This window comes from Pyricularia grisea, chromosome I (genome assembly GCF_004355905.1).
Source record: "Pyricularia grisea strain NI907 chromosome I, whole genome shotgun sequence".
In the NCBI taxonomy this organism is placed as follows: Eukaryota; Fungi; Ascomycota; class Sordariomycetes; order Magnaporthales; family Pyriculariaceae; genus Pyricularia; species Pyricularia grisea.
Window position 1 is genome coordinate 3,241,431 of NC_044973.1, and position 12,667 is coordinate 3,254,097.

Sequence of the window (12,667 nt, forward strand, 5' to 3'; positions counted from 1 at the left end):
ACGAGTCGGGACCTTACCAAAGTCACCCTCCCGGTCAACCCGCATGCGGCACCTACCTTAAGGTACCTTGTTTACCATGTACCTCCTCCAATTGGCAGGGTCGAGTATTGTTGGCCAGGATCCAAGTACTCGTACCTACCTTAGGTAGTTTTAGCACAGCCTAAAAAAATGGCCAAGCTTACCAAGGATTTTTTATTACGTGGTATGCAATCACGATCCATGTCAGCGTAGAAAAATGTCGTCGTCTGCTTCCCCACGTTGTTGAGTGCGCTTCCAAAATCGTTCCCCTTTTTTTTTCTTAGTTTGACTTTGACCTAATTTCCTTCCATTGTACCTACCTTACCCATGCATTGATCAAATGGATGGACCCAGGAATCCCAAAGCGACTAGTAATTGATCTCTCCTTTTCAATCTCTGTAAACTTTTGATCAAAGCCACGCTCCTTTTCTTTTCCTTGCTATGCTATACGTGTGACCCGATGTTGGTTTGTCCCCGAGACAACAAATCCCCGTTCTGCCGTTATATAGCCTTTCTCTTGGAAAGCTAGTCTTGCCTGTAATTGTCTTGAATCAAGCCAATTTGATCAGCCAAGACCCACTGCACCCTTCGAGACCATTTACACTCACTGCTTCACCAAGTTGCTGCCACATTTAGAGTTCACGAAGACTCGCAAGCGTATGTACAGTACATTTCATCTCTTTCCCCAGTTTCATCCGGCCTTGCATTGTCATGACTTGTGTCTGTGCCTACCTACATATAGGTTTGATAGGTCTTCCACCCATAGTGTACCCATACTGTCACTGAATCTGACTCTTTCTCTACTCCCCTATCTAGCCTAACCACTTGCGACCCACTACCTCCTATCATTGCACTCTTTCTTCAAATTCTCATACGACGACGACGATTAGATATACATCCAAAACAGACGTCGCGCGAGCGACATACGCAGACGAAATGCCCCCAACTACAGTAGCAACTAATGGTATACACAAGGAGGTGGGGGAGCTTCATATCAACGGCAACGGTAATGGCGTTGTCAAGAATCAGCGGGCCAGGATGGCCAGGAAACAATCGAGCCCAATGATGCCCGCCTTTATGGTCTCGGCTCCTGGAAAGGTTATCGTGTTTGGAGAGCACTCAGTGGTGTACGGCAAGGTATGCAGGCAGTTCATAAAGGGCTTTTGTCAAGACTTTGGGGGTTTGACCTACGGGACTAACAAATTATCTTGGCCTATACAGAAAGCTGTCGCTGCCGCCATAAACCTCCGATCATACCTTCTCGTAACGGCGCTGTCCAAGTCGAAGCGCACCATCACACTCAGATTCCCGGACATTGATCTGATCCACACTTGGAACATCGATGACCTGCCGTGGTCTACCTTTTCGCAGCCTAGCAAGAAAAAGTACTATTATGACCTTGTGACATCGCTGGACCCCGATTTGATGGATGCGATTCAGCCCCACCTCGAGCCCGTATCTAGCGATTCCCCCGACTCCCAGCGCAAGGTTCACATTAGCGCGGCGGCCGCTTTCCTTTACCTGTTCCTCTCGCTTGGCTCGCAAGCCTTCCCAGGAGGCATTTACACATTGAGGTCCACGATACCCATCGGCGCAGGCTTGGGCTCGAGCGCCTCCATTTCGGCATGCCTCTCAGCAGCGCTGCTACTACAGATCAGGACATTATCGGGACCTCACCCGGATCAGCCTCCGGACGAGGCCCGCGTTCAAGTCGAGCGGATCAACAGGTGGGCCTTTGTAGCCGAGATGTGCATACACGGCAACCCGTCTGGAGTAGACAATACGGTGTCGACCCAAGGCAAGGCCGTTGTGTTCCAACGGTTGGACTATGCCAAGCCGCCTGCCGTCACTCCGATGTGGGACTTCCCCGAGCTGCCGCTGCTCGTGGTGGACACTAAACAGGCCAAGTCGACCAAGTATGAGGTTGAAAAGGTTGCCAAGCTCAGGGAAACACACCCCAAGATTGTCAACTCAATACTGGACTCGATGGACAAACTTACGCAAGCGGCGACAGATGTGCTGACGGACGACGATTTTGACAACGAGGACGTCGAGAGCCTGCAAAAGGTGGGCGAGCTCATGGGCATGAACCACGGCCTGCTTGTGTCTTTGGGAGTGTCACATCCTAGGCTTGAAAGGGTACGTGAGCTTGTGGATTACGAGGGCATAGGATGGACAAAGCTCACTGGCGCCGGTGGCGGTGGATGTTCGATCACGCTTATGAGGCCCGATGTTCCGAGGGAGAAACTGGAGCGCCTGAAGGAGAGGCTAGATGAGGAAGGATATCTCAAGTTCAGGACCACACTCGGCGGTGGCGGTGTCGGTGTGCTGTGGCCTGCTGTGCTGAGGAATGGGATGGACGAAGATGATGAGGGTGGGATGGAGATTGACGTTGAAAAGTTCCTGAACGCGGACGGGAACGAAGGCGTCGAGAGGCTCGTTGGGGTGCATGGTACAAGTGGCGAAAGGGAAGGTTGGAAGTTTTGGAGGGTCGGGAATGCATGACCAACCATTGGCTTCACTTCGCAAACAATAATACGATGCCTGGAGAGTACGAGCAGAGAAGCGGGGGAAGTTTTCACATCAGACTACGGCGTGCCGGCACATCAACCGTATATGGTGTTGGTACTACGCGCGTGTTCGACTCAAATGCCCCAACTTGCAAGACTGGTCGCGCATCAAGGTTTTTTCTTCTTCTTTATATAAACGGAGTCATTGGGGAAGGTATATTCTTTCTCGGGGGGTTTTTTAATGCTGTTTGGAGCGGCAAAAAAATAGAGACGAGGATCTCGGGAGTCTCGGAAACGATGGAAGAGTTATTGTACCTAATGTTGAACCTTGCGTTGAAGCCAATCAAGAAAAGCAACCTAGACGTACGATTTGGCCGAGTGTGCCTATCTGGGATAGTTAAGCTAGGGTATACCTAGGTCATAATCACACTAATGAATATTGGCCCTTTAGGATTGTATGGTAGGATTTGCATTGTGGTGACAAGTAAAACAAGTGACGCAAGGGAGTTTATGTTGTTGATATTGTTCTTCATGTCGGCATTGTAGTGCATGATACTATTGTGTGGACAGTGGACTGGTCGCTTTGGAAGGTTCTCTGTACCTCATTCATATTGTACTCCCGCAATCGGAATCTGGAGCTAACCCCGCATTGGAGCTAGGTACAAGCTCCCTGCAAACATGCGGTAACTCCTAGGTACGGTAATGTACTCCTTCTCCACCAACTAACTCCAAGCAAACCACAAAAAAATACTTGAGACCAAGTTCAAAGTCTAACGGACGATACAGAAACGGAGCGCGCATAGATAGAACAATGCCACCGAAAGCAAAGGCTGCCCCAAAAGCCAAAGAATCTGAGAGTGCGTGATCTTGGGTGTTGCAGTTACTCCTTTTTCCACCTTACATCTATCTCTCTATTTTGCGAGCCCAACATTCCTCGGTTCACCCACCCCCCTTACATCAAAAGTAAAACCCACTTAACTCACTACAACCCATTTTCCAGAACCCAAAGAGGCTCATCCTCCACCGCGCACCCTCAACGAGCAGAGCCAACAGAGGTACGAGCTCGCGCACCCGCTCCACGAGGCCTTCCAAAAGGTCGGTATCAGTGGGCTATCGGCACCAGAGCTTCAGCTGTGGACGAGCGCGCAGTACTGTCGCGCGACGGCGGCGAGCTCAGGCACCGCCCACAAGAAGCAGCAGCAGCAGCTCGGGAACAAGGCCCACCGCGAGACGTGGCGGACCTTCAACGAGGCCTCTCTACCCCTGCGCGTGCCCAAGAAGCCCACTTGCTGGGGCAAGGACTACGCCGGACGGGACGTCGGGGAGCTTTCCCTCGACCAGTTCCGCGCGAGATTTGAGAAGCGGGCCAGACTCACCTGTCTGCTGGCCGCCAGGGGGACCTCGGCACCGCAGTCGGAGCCCGAGCTCATCAAGGAGAAGCGGAGGAGGCTAGAGATGGCGACACTGAGGAGCGAGCTCTACGGGGAGCTGGTGGGAAGCTTGGCGAGGGATCCGGCGTGGGACGACGTAGTGCCCATCCCGCTGAACGAGCCTGTTAATGCGCTGGCGGCTATTGCGTACCCGGATGATTATGCTGAAGGTATGCTGTGCCTGTGGTCAGGGGTCCAAGGTTTTCCCGACGGAGCGAACGTCAAGATGCTAATTCCCTTGTGCTTTCTGTAGCCATATCATATCTCCGCGCCGTCATGGCAAGCAAGGAGTACTCACCGCGCTGCCTCAAGCTCACTGAACACATCATTTCCATGAACCCGGCGCACTACACCGTCTGGCTGTACCGCTTCTCCATCATCAAGGCCCTCGGGCTCGCCATCCCGGACGAGATCGAATGGCTGAACAGCGTCGCGCTCCAGCACCTCAAGAACTACCAGATCTGGCACCACCGCCACCTCCTGATAGACAGCTACTACCCACAGATAGCGGACGATAAGGACCAGGTTGCCCGGCTGGCGGCGTCGGAGCGCGACTTCATCACAACCATGCTGGCCGAGGACACCAAGAACTACCACGTGTGGTCGTACCGACAGTTCCTCGTCAGGCGGCTGCAGGCGTGGCGCGACCCCGAGGAGCGCCGCGCCGTCGAGGGCCTGATCGACGACGACGTGCGCAACAACTCGGCCTGGAGCCACCGCTTCTTCCTCGTCTTTACCGACCCAGAGCAGACCACGGCCGGGTCCCACGCCACCGAGGCCGACCCGGCCGTGCCGCCGGCCGTCGTCGACGAGGAGCTCGCGTACGCCAAGGCCAAGATCGAGCTTGCGCCCCAGAACCAGAGCCCCTGGAACTACCTCCGCGGCGTGCTGGTCAAGGGCGGGCGGAAGCTGGCGAGCGTCGAGGAGTTTGCGTCGGGGTTCGTGGCGGACTTGGGCGACGCCGACAAGGAGGAGGTCAGGAGTACGCACGCCTTGGACCTCCTGGCTGAGATATACGCCGAGAAGGGTGATAAGGACAAGGCGGTCTTGTGTCTGGATAGGCTTGGGGACAAGTGGGATCGGATACGCAAGGGTTACTGGGACTGGAGGAAGAAGACATTGACGGCGGTCGTCTGAGCATGGGTGGTATTACATTACTTTTTGTTCGTTTTCTTGGCACATCACGGGGCTTGATATGAATTAAGGGTCTTTTCGGAATCGAGGTTTTGATTTTCTTTATTGCGATCTACGTATCGAGATGAAAACCTAGCCGTCCTATCTTCCTCCATTTTAGTCAAGATGATTGGCAGCTCGATAAGCTTGCGGTCGGGCAAGGGACCTTTCTTCTGCGCGCTATGATTTTGCGTCGCAGGTACTCTTCCCTCCACGGAAATCATCAAGCGCGCTTTGTGATTTTGCGTGATGCCGTGCTAGCGGCTTTGTGGAGATGCTGTCCTCCATACCCCTGTTCACAGCTCCTGCCAAAGCCAAAGTTTTCTTTTCCTTCCCCGAACGGTGGTGTCTTGCATTGAAGATATCGCGGTTTGCTGGACTGTCGCATTCATATGACTTCCGATTTGGTCTCATACTCGGACAAGGTGCTATAACACACTGAAGGTTCATTCTTAATCGTCCGGTCTCGGTGCTTGCTCCCTCGTTCCACTCACCTGACCGCAATAGTCAAGCACGTGATATTATGCAAGGAAAAGCTCATGTCTTTTTTGTTCTTTGTTGATTCTTGTTGTTGCTGAAGCGCAGCCGCGACTCGGCGCTGTAATCTTTCTTGAGAAATTCCTACAATTTCCCCCCTTTCTTTTCACATGGCCCGGTAGTTCTGGCTCAGGATCAGGAACCTCTTGGCGCCGCGCTGGGCCTTGGGTCCCATGGAATCCCAGTTGGGCACCAGGACAAAGACCTCGGTAAAGGGCCTGCGGGGGGCGCTCCTGTCGGCGCCGAACTGGACGGCGCCGTTGACCATGACCATGATGGAGATCTTGTGGTCTCGGTCGGCGCGGTCGCGGCTGGTGCGGCCGGCCTGCTGGGCAGGTCTGAGATTCTCGGGCATGGCGACGACAAAGTTTGCGTTAAGAACGTGGGCGTCGAAGCCCTCGACGTCGTACTTGACCCGGCCGCCGTTGGCCTGCTTCTCTAGCAGCTCCTCGAACTTGGTAGGGTCCTCGAGGACCATGCCGTTGATGCTGATGTCGGCCTGCATGTTGGCGCCGCGGTAGTGAGCGCTGCTGTTGATGTAGTACGAGGCGAGCTGGCGTCGCTCGGAGCAGCTCTTGTAGTATCCGTCGACAAAGGCTTGAGCGCCTGAGTCATCGAGGGAACAAGGGAGGAAAATGGGTTTCGGTGTAAGTTACTGGGGGTTTGTCTTTTTTTTCTTTTTTTTTTTTTTTCTCATGGTGTCTTCCATTTCAAGTCGGTTGGTGGCTGTTCGGGGTTATAGTACCTTCGGCAGAGGTCTTGACCTCGTTGTCCTCGGACATGATGTGGATTTTGTTTCGGTTTGCTGTGCGACTTGCAGCGGGAGTCTTGTGGTTTGTCCTCTGTGGTATATGTGGCAAAGACGCGTTTGCCTGGCGTTTATGGCCTTGAGAAGCGTATCGGGTGTATAAAGCGGATCGTTATTCGTTACTCGGGGGGTACAGTTCGCAGGGAATGAATGACAACAATTAACAGCAAGGGCAAACAAGTCGAGCTATGGAAATAAAGGAAGAATGTGGTAGGCAGCAGAGCTCAGATCAGTCGCAAAATGATTGGAGGGCGGGGAACACTTTAGGTTACCACGCTCATGGAAATGTGGAAATCATACTACGTCGATACAGTAATCGGTAACAGTGCGCTAGCGACAGTGCTTATCGGAATCATAAATATGGGTTTCCATTTGGGTGGCCCCACCTCTTCGGAGCTCAAAGCTGTCAAGGCTGGCTTGGCTGGCAAGCTGGGGAAGTTTGCATGCAGCGTTGTAGCTCTTAGGTTCGCCAAGGCTTTTTAATTGGCCAATGTTCCAGCCATGTGCCAAATTCGCGTTGGAACTTTTTTTGATAGTTTAAAATCATCACGCGATTTAGATTGGAAGTTGCAGCAGTCCAAAAGCTGCGCTATCCAACATGGAACGCCTCACTTTACCTCGGATTCGAAAACTGTCACGGTTACCATCTGGGCTTACACGAGCAACAACATCTTGGACCTGTGCATCATGTAGACACCAGGCCAACCGCGGGTGGCGGCGCATGGCCAGCACCGCAGCAGCCAAGAAGCCATTCTACGTGACGACACCGATATTCTACGTCAACGCTTCGCCTCACATAGGTCACTTGTACACCTTGGTTTTGGCCGATGTTTTCAAAAGATGGAAGGTCCTTGAGGGCGAAAAGGCACTACTCTGTACAGGCACCGACGAACACGGCATGAAGATACAGCGTGCCGCGGCCTCCAAAGATATGACCCCGAAACAGCTCTGTGACGCCAACAGCGAAGTATTTCTCGATTTGGCAGAGAAGGCCGGGATCGACAACGACTTTTTTATACGCACCACCGACCCAGATCACAAGGAAGCCGTCCAGTATTTCTGGGACAGGCTATGGGATAGAGGATACATTTATGAGGCGACTCACAAGGGCTGGTACTGCGTGAGCGACGAGACCTTTTATCCAGAGTCCACAATCGAGAAGAGAAAAGATCCCATGACGGGAGAGGTGTTTCTCGCCTCCAAGGAGACTGGTAATGCGGTGGAGTGGATGGAGGAGAAGACTTACCATTTCCGCCTGACTGCGCTCAAGGATCGGTTACTAAAGTTCTTTGAGGAGAATCCTGAATGGATTGTGCCTGCTCCGCGGATGAATGATGTGGTTGAATGGGTCAAGAACAGCCTGGAGGACCTCTCCGTTTCCCGCCCCACCAGTCGGCTTGACTGGGGCATTAGGGTGCCCAACGATGAGAGTCAGACGATTTATGTGTGGATTGATGCGCTGGTCAACTACATCACCAAGGCAGGCTACCCATACTGGACGCCTGAGACGGCTCAAAATGGCGGCTGGCCGGCCGACATCCAAATTATCGGCAAGGACATTGTGCGCTTTCACTGCGTCTACTGGCCAGCCTTGTTGATGGCCCTTGACCTGCCATTGCCCGGGCGCATTCTCACACATTCCCACTGGACCCTCGGTGGAAGAAAGATGTCCAAGTCTTTGGGCAATGTGGTGAACCCCTTCCTAGCCATGGACCGTTTCGGCGTCGAGGTGATCCGCTATTTTCTCATATCCAACGGTCGTCTCCTCCACGATGCCAGCTACGATAACAAGATTCTGGTTGATATCTACAAGAGGCAGCTCCAGGGCGGTGTGGGAAATCTACTTGGACGCGTGATGCGGTCTAAGAAATGGAACGTTCCCGAGATTGTCGAGAGGTGCAGTAAAGAGGGACGGCCTACCAGCTCAGATGTTGAGCCAACGTACTCGTCATTCGAAGAACGTCTCGCCCAGCTACCAGGGACAGTCGCCAAGGCCTTTGGCGAGTTAGACCCAGGGGCAGCTCTGCGCAATATTGCCGATATGGCTACTGAGGTATGTGGTTCATTGAGTTGTGTAGTTTCTCGAGGGTGAGAGGGAGCCTTCGGTGCTGGGCTGACTTTTCATGTTTCACGCAGACAAACAAGTTCATCACCGACTGTGCGCCTTGGAGCGTGGGCAAAGTGGATGATGCCGACGTAGCAGAGCTGAAAGTGAGGTCGTGCATTTACCTCTGTGCCGAGTCGCTGAGAATCATGGGTATTTTGCTACAGCCCTTCATTCCGAACAAATCCAGCGAGCTCCTGGACATGTTAGGAGTCAAGGAAACGCGTAGGACTCTGTCCTACGCCAGTCTAGGAGCCGATTCCACGTACGGCGTGCCAAGTGTTGCCTTGGGATCCTCGGGTGTGTACTCGGGGCTGTTCCCGGCCCTTGTTGTCGAGGGATAGGCAATTACTGCTCGGCCTGTAACTTGTTGTAATATGTAATAAAAATAAAATAAAATAAAAAAACGTAAGATTTAGTGACTTGTACTGGCGCTGCTTGCTATATGTGTATACCACTAGAATTTCGGACACTTGAGGAGACAGACACCCGAATTATACTTGAGAGGAGATGATTCAATGTGTCCCCGCTTGTTCCCACGACTCCATTTCTATGCACCAGTTACGACACGTGCAGTCAGTTACCTCCATCACCTTGCAGAATTACACTTACAGCGGCTCTTTTTACTATTACAGAATTTCCATTCGTGTACACTCCAATACCGAAAAGATCACAATCAATAACATCTTCTGATCCAAAATGAAATTCAACAAAGACACCGGTACGATTTGAGATCCAGCTTTTATTCTGGTCTATTGAACCAGATTTTGAGATTTATGTTACTTACCCCGCTATCCTTCCTTCCCAGCAATTTCTACTGACCAAATTCTCTTGGTCCCATATGACAAACACCATGTTGTCACTTACCACCAATGGATGGAGGATCCCGTAAGTTGGTGCCTACATAGTTCAGATGGCCGGCTTCCTAACATTGGTGATATCTGCGTCTCTGCCGAACCCTAGGCAATTCAAGAGGCGACTGCCTCGGAGCCCCTGACACTTGAGGAGGAATATGAGAACCAGCAGTCATGGCGGGACTCGCACGACAAACTAACCTTTATCCTCTGTCAGCCAACAAAGGCGGAGGAAGGCAAGGTGAATGCGGGACAATGCGACTCGCCTGATAGGATGATTGGCGACATCAACTTCTTCTTGTACCCATGGGACGACGATGCAGATGAGAAACAGCAGACCATCAACCCAGAGAAGGCACAATACGTCGGTGAGATCGACGTCATGGTGGCCGACACGTCCCAGCGCGGCAAGGGCATTGGTAAAGCGGCAGTGGACGCTTTCATGCACTACATATGCTGCAACCTACACCCCATCCTCCAAGAGCACCACGGTGTTACGGGCAAGCCTCGCCTGCGCAAGTTTATGGTCAAGATCAAGGCTGACAACCGGGCAAGCATCGCGCTGTTCAAGGGTGTGGGCTTCAAACAGGACGGCGATGTCGACTACTTTGGCGAGATCAAGATGGTTTTGGACGACTTTGGTAGTTTTGCTACCAAAGTGGTGCCTGAATTCCGCGAGCTGATCTATTGTCGGCCTTCAGCACAAGGCAAAAGCACTCAATAGCAGCGGCTTGTGAAGGGCAACATTGCTCTTGAAATACGCCCTCTTGTATGGACGATTAAATTCTATTCTATGTTTTAATGTCATAAACCAAGCGCTGAAATCAACACCCAAACCCGCTAATTTCCAAAGTGGGAAAACCCCATACCCAAAACCCAAAAAGCGCCCAAAACTCCAAACTCGCCATTTCAAAAACAATCATACCCTGACTGACCGCCAGGCTTCTTTTCTATCTTTTTTTTTATACTCCAAACTCTTCCTTGTACCTCAAGAGCGCCTCGAGCGTGGTGTGTGAGCCACCACACACCACCAGGACTATGTTCTTCTCGGCCCACTCGGCGTCGCTGAGGCCCTTGCCCAGCTTCTGCCTCAGCTGGCCGTTATACACGACCGAGATCGTAGCGCCGCAGGCCACCTCAACGAGAAGCCTCGCGTCGTCCAGGAACTTGACGGACCCCATGACGGCGTCCGCGTCGTCCACCACAGTCGTGACGAGCTGGCCCGCCGCGGCCTTGGTCCACTCGTACGCGCGGGGCGCCACCCTGGCCACACCCAGCGACGAGCAGATGGACGTGATTTTGGGCAGCGTCACGAGCTCGCCGGCGCGGATACTGGCGTCAAGGCTCTCAGCTCCCCGCGTCTCGACGGCCAGCACCCGGGGCTGCTGCGGGCGGCCGCAGTAGATGCGGTCCAGCCCGTCCATGATGCCGATCATAAGACCGCCACCTCCGACGTTGCACACGATGCCGTCGGCCTCCTTGGGCCCTCCCGGCTGCAGCCTCATCTGGGTCGTGATCTCGTCGACGATGCTCGAGGCGCCCTCCCATATGTCAGGGTGGTCAAACGGCGAGACGTAGACGCCGTTCGGATCGTTGATCAGCAGCTGCGACTTGAGGTACGCGTCTGCCTCGGCGATGCTGCCGCCCCGGCGAAGGACTTCGGCTCCTAGGGATTCGAGCTTCTCGACCATGTGTTGTGGGGTCTTGACGGGTACTACGATGGTGGCGGGCTTGCCGAGCGACGCGGCAGATGTGGCACACGCCAGACCTGCGTTGCCGCCTGATGCGCAATAGAAGTGTACGTCGTCCCTAGGCGTGAGGGCTATGGCGCGCTGCATCATGTTGCCAATACCCCGAGACTTGAACGAGCCCGAGGGCTGGAGGTTGTCTAGTTTGAGGTAAATGTTACTGTGTAAGGGGACGTCGACCTTGTTAGTATATGTCACTTGAGGTTTTAAAGGGGTGGGGATCAATGACTAGGCGAGGAAGCTCTTACCAGCCAGCTGCGCGTGAGACTTGGGGAGAATACAAGCATGGCGTCTCAACCCATGGCTTCACAGGCTCTGCTGAGTAGGATCCCATCTTGGATATGGTATGTGTATGTGTTGAACTAGGTATGACAATGTAGCTTTGGTAGTGAAGAAGAAAAGAGCAGCACAGAGATTTCTGCCTGGTATTAGTTGACTATCGGTTGTACTTTAAGGCAAGGATGATGTTTGCATGGAGTGTTGAACTGCCAGACCAAGTGATAATTAAGAGGCCATGGACAATCAAAGTGGCAAACAGTTTTGTTATATACTACTTCGTATCAGCCCTTTGGGTGCTTATCTCTTCTGCCCAACTGACCGGGAACCTAGATTCCTAGAATAGTCGAGATGGCGAGATAACCCCGTGGATCAAAGCACACGAGGTCGGTACGTACCCGTTCCTCCCCATGCCATTCCCTGGTTTTTGGTTGCCATGGGCTGGCAGTGGAAACGCGGAGAGGGAAAAAGATGAGGAAAGACGGAGAATTTTTTTGCGTAAGAAAAAAAAAAAAGAAAACACACACTATCCAACGGGGATCTTGTGACGTTGATTTGGGTGGGAAAAGTGACTGTAGTGGACTCTTCATTATGTAAATCTCAACACCAAGTGACCTATCCTGGCCCGGCTGTCCATTTCTGTCCACCGGTAAAGAGTAAAAAAAGAAACAAGACCTAGTGTAAACGACCAAGAAAAGACTTTCGTAGGGCTGCCCAGACCAAGGCCAACTCAAAGACCCGCCACGGCCAAGTCCGCCGTGAAAAGCCGTGCTCTTCATTAGCTTCGAACGTATCGAAGGTTGCATGCAAAAGTTCTTTAAAGTGGAGAAAAGGCAATTTCACTGTTTAAAGTGTTTAATGGACAATCATGAGGCTCTACATAGTAGCAAAGTCTAGCTTCTAGTCTAGTGCCCAGGGGGGGCCCAGGTCCGGTGCACGGTACCCACCCCCCGCTGTGACCGGTTGCTTTGTCTCATTGGTCAATTGTCTCGTTTTTTTCTTTTTCTTTTTTTTTTTCGACGGCCCCAACGGAGCGTCATAGGCTCGAGATAAAGGCCCTCGCCTCTCCGACGGAGAAGGGTTGACTGCATATCCCCGTCTGTTACTTTCCCGCGGATAACTGCTTTTCCGTCAATTCCCACATCCACCCCGTGGAAAAAACCCCCCACAAAAAACAATCGAACATTTTTTTTGACGTCTGTACTGCGT

At 52.6% G+C, this 12,667-nt stretch overlaps 5 protein-coding genes across 5 annotated transcripts; 3 read left to right on the top strand and 2 right to left on the bottom strand.

Annotated features, from left to right (window-relative positions):
* The first annotated feature begins 288 nt into the window (after positions 1-288).
* On the top strand, positions 289-5,182 carry PgNI_06030 (uncharacterized protein). The gene is made up of 5 exons (XM_031126059.1): positions 289-675; positions 835-1,155; positions 1,240-2,470; positions 3,529-4,128; positions 4,212-5,182. The coding sequence occupies exons 2-5, from the start codon at positions 955-957 to the stop codon at positions 5,093-5,095; spliced, it is 2,916 nt and encodes a 971-aa protein (XP_030982905.1). The 5' UTR covers positions 289-675; positions 835-954; the 3' UTR covers positions 5,096-5,182.
* On the bottom strand, positions 5,176-6,704 carry PgNI_06031 (uncharacterized protein). The gene is made up of 2 exons (XM_031126060.1): positions 6,414-6,704; positions 5,176-6,274 (listed from the first exon to the last, which is right to left on the bottom strand). Exons 1-2 carry the CDS (start codon positions 6,448-6,450, stop codon positions 5,775-5,777), a joined length of 537 nt encoding a protein of 178 aa, XP_030982906.1. The 5' UTR covers positions 6,451-6,704; the 3' UTR covers positions 5,176-5,774.
* A 331-nt stretch (positions 6,705-7,035) lies between these two features.
* PgNI_06032 (uncharacterized protein) lies at positions 7,036-8,940 on the top strand. The gene is made up of 2 exons (XM_031126061.1): positions 7,036-8,529; positions 8,613-8,940. Exons 1-2 carry the CDS (start codon positions 7,075-7,077, stop codon positions 8,922-8,924), a joined length of 1,767 nt encoding a protein of 588 aa, XP_030982907.1. The 5' UTR covers positions 7,036-7,074; the 3' UTR covers positions 8,925-8,940.
* Positions 8,941-9,356: 416 nt separating this feature from the next.
* PgNI_06033 (uncharacterized protein) lies at positions 9,357-11,895 on the top strand. The gene is made up of 4 exons (XM_031126062.1): positions 9,357-9,468; positions 9,544-10,203; positions 10,288-11,346; positions 11,434-11,895. Exons 1-2 carry the CDS (start codon positions 9,457-9,459, stop codon positions 10,156-10,158), a joined length of 627 nt encoding a protein of 208 aa, XP_030982908.1. The 5' UTR covers positions 9,357-9,456; the 3' UTR covers positions 10,159-10,203; positions 10,288-11,346; positions 11,434-11,895.
* On the bottom strand, positions 10,397-11,516 carry PgNI_06034 (uncharacterized protein; the record flags this gene model as incomplete). The annotated part of the gene is made up of 2 exons (XM_031126063.1): positions 10,397-11,342; positions 11,431-11,516. The coding sequence occupies 2 exons, from the start codon at positions 11,514-11,516 to the stop codon at positions 10,397-10,399; spliced, it is 1,032 nt and encodes a 343-aa protein (XP_030982901.1).
* Positions 11,896-12,667: the final 772 nt, after the last annotated feature.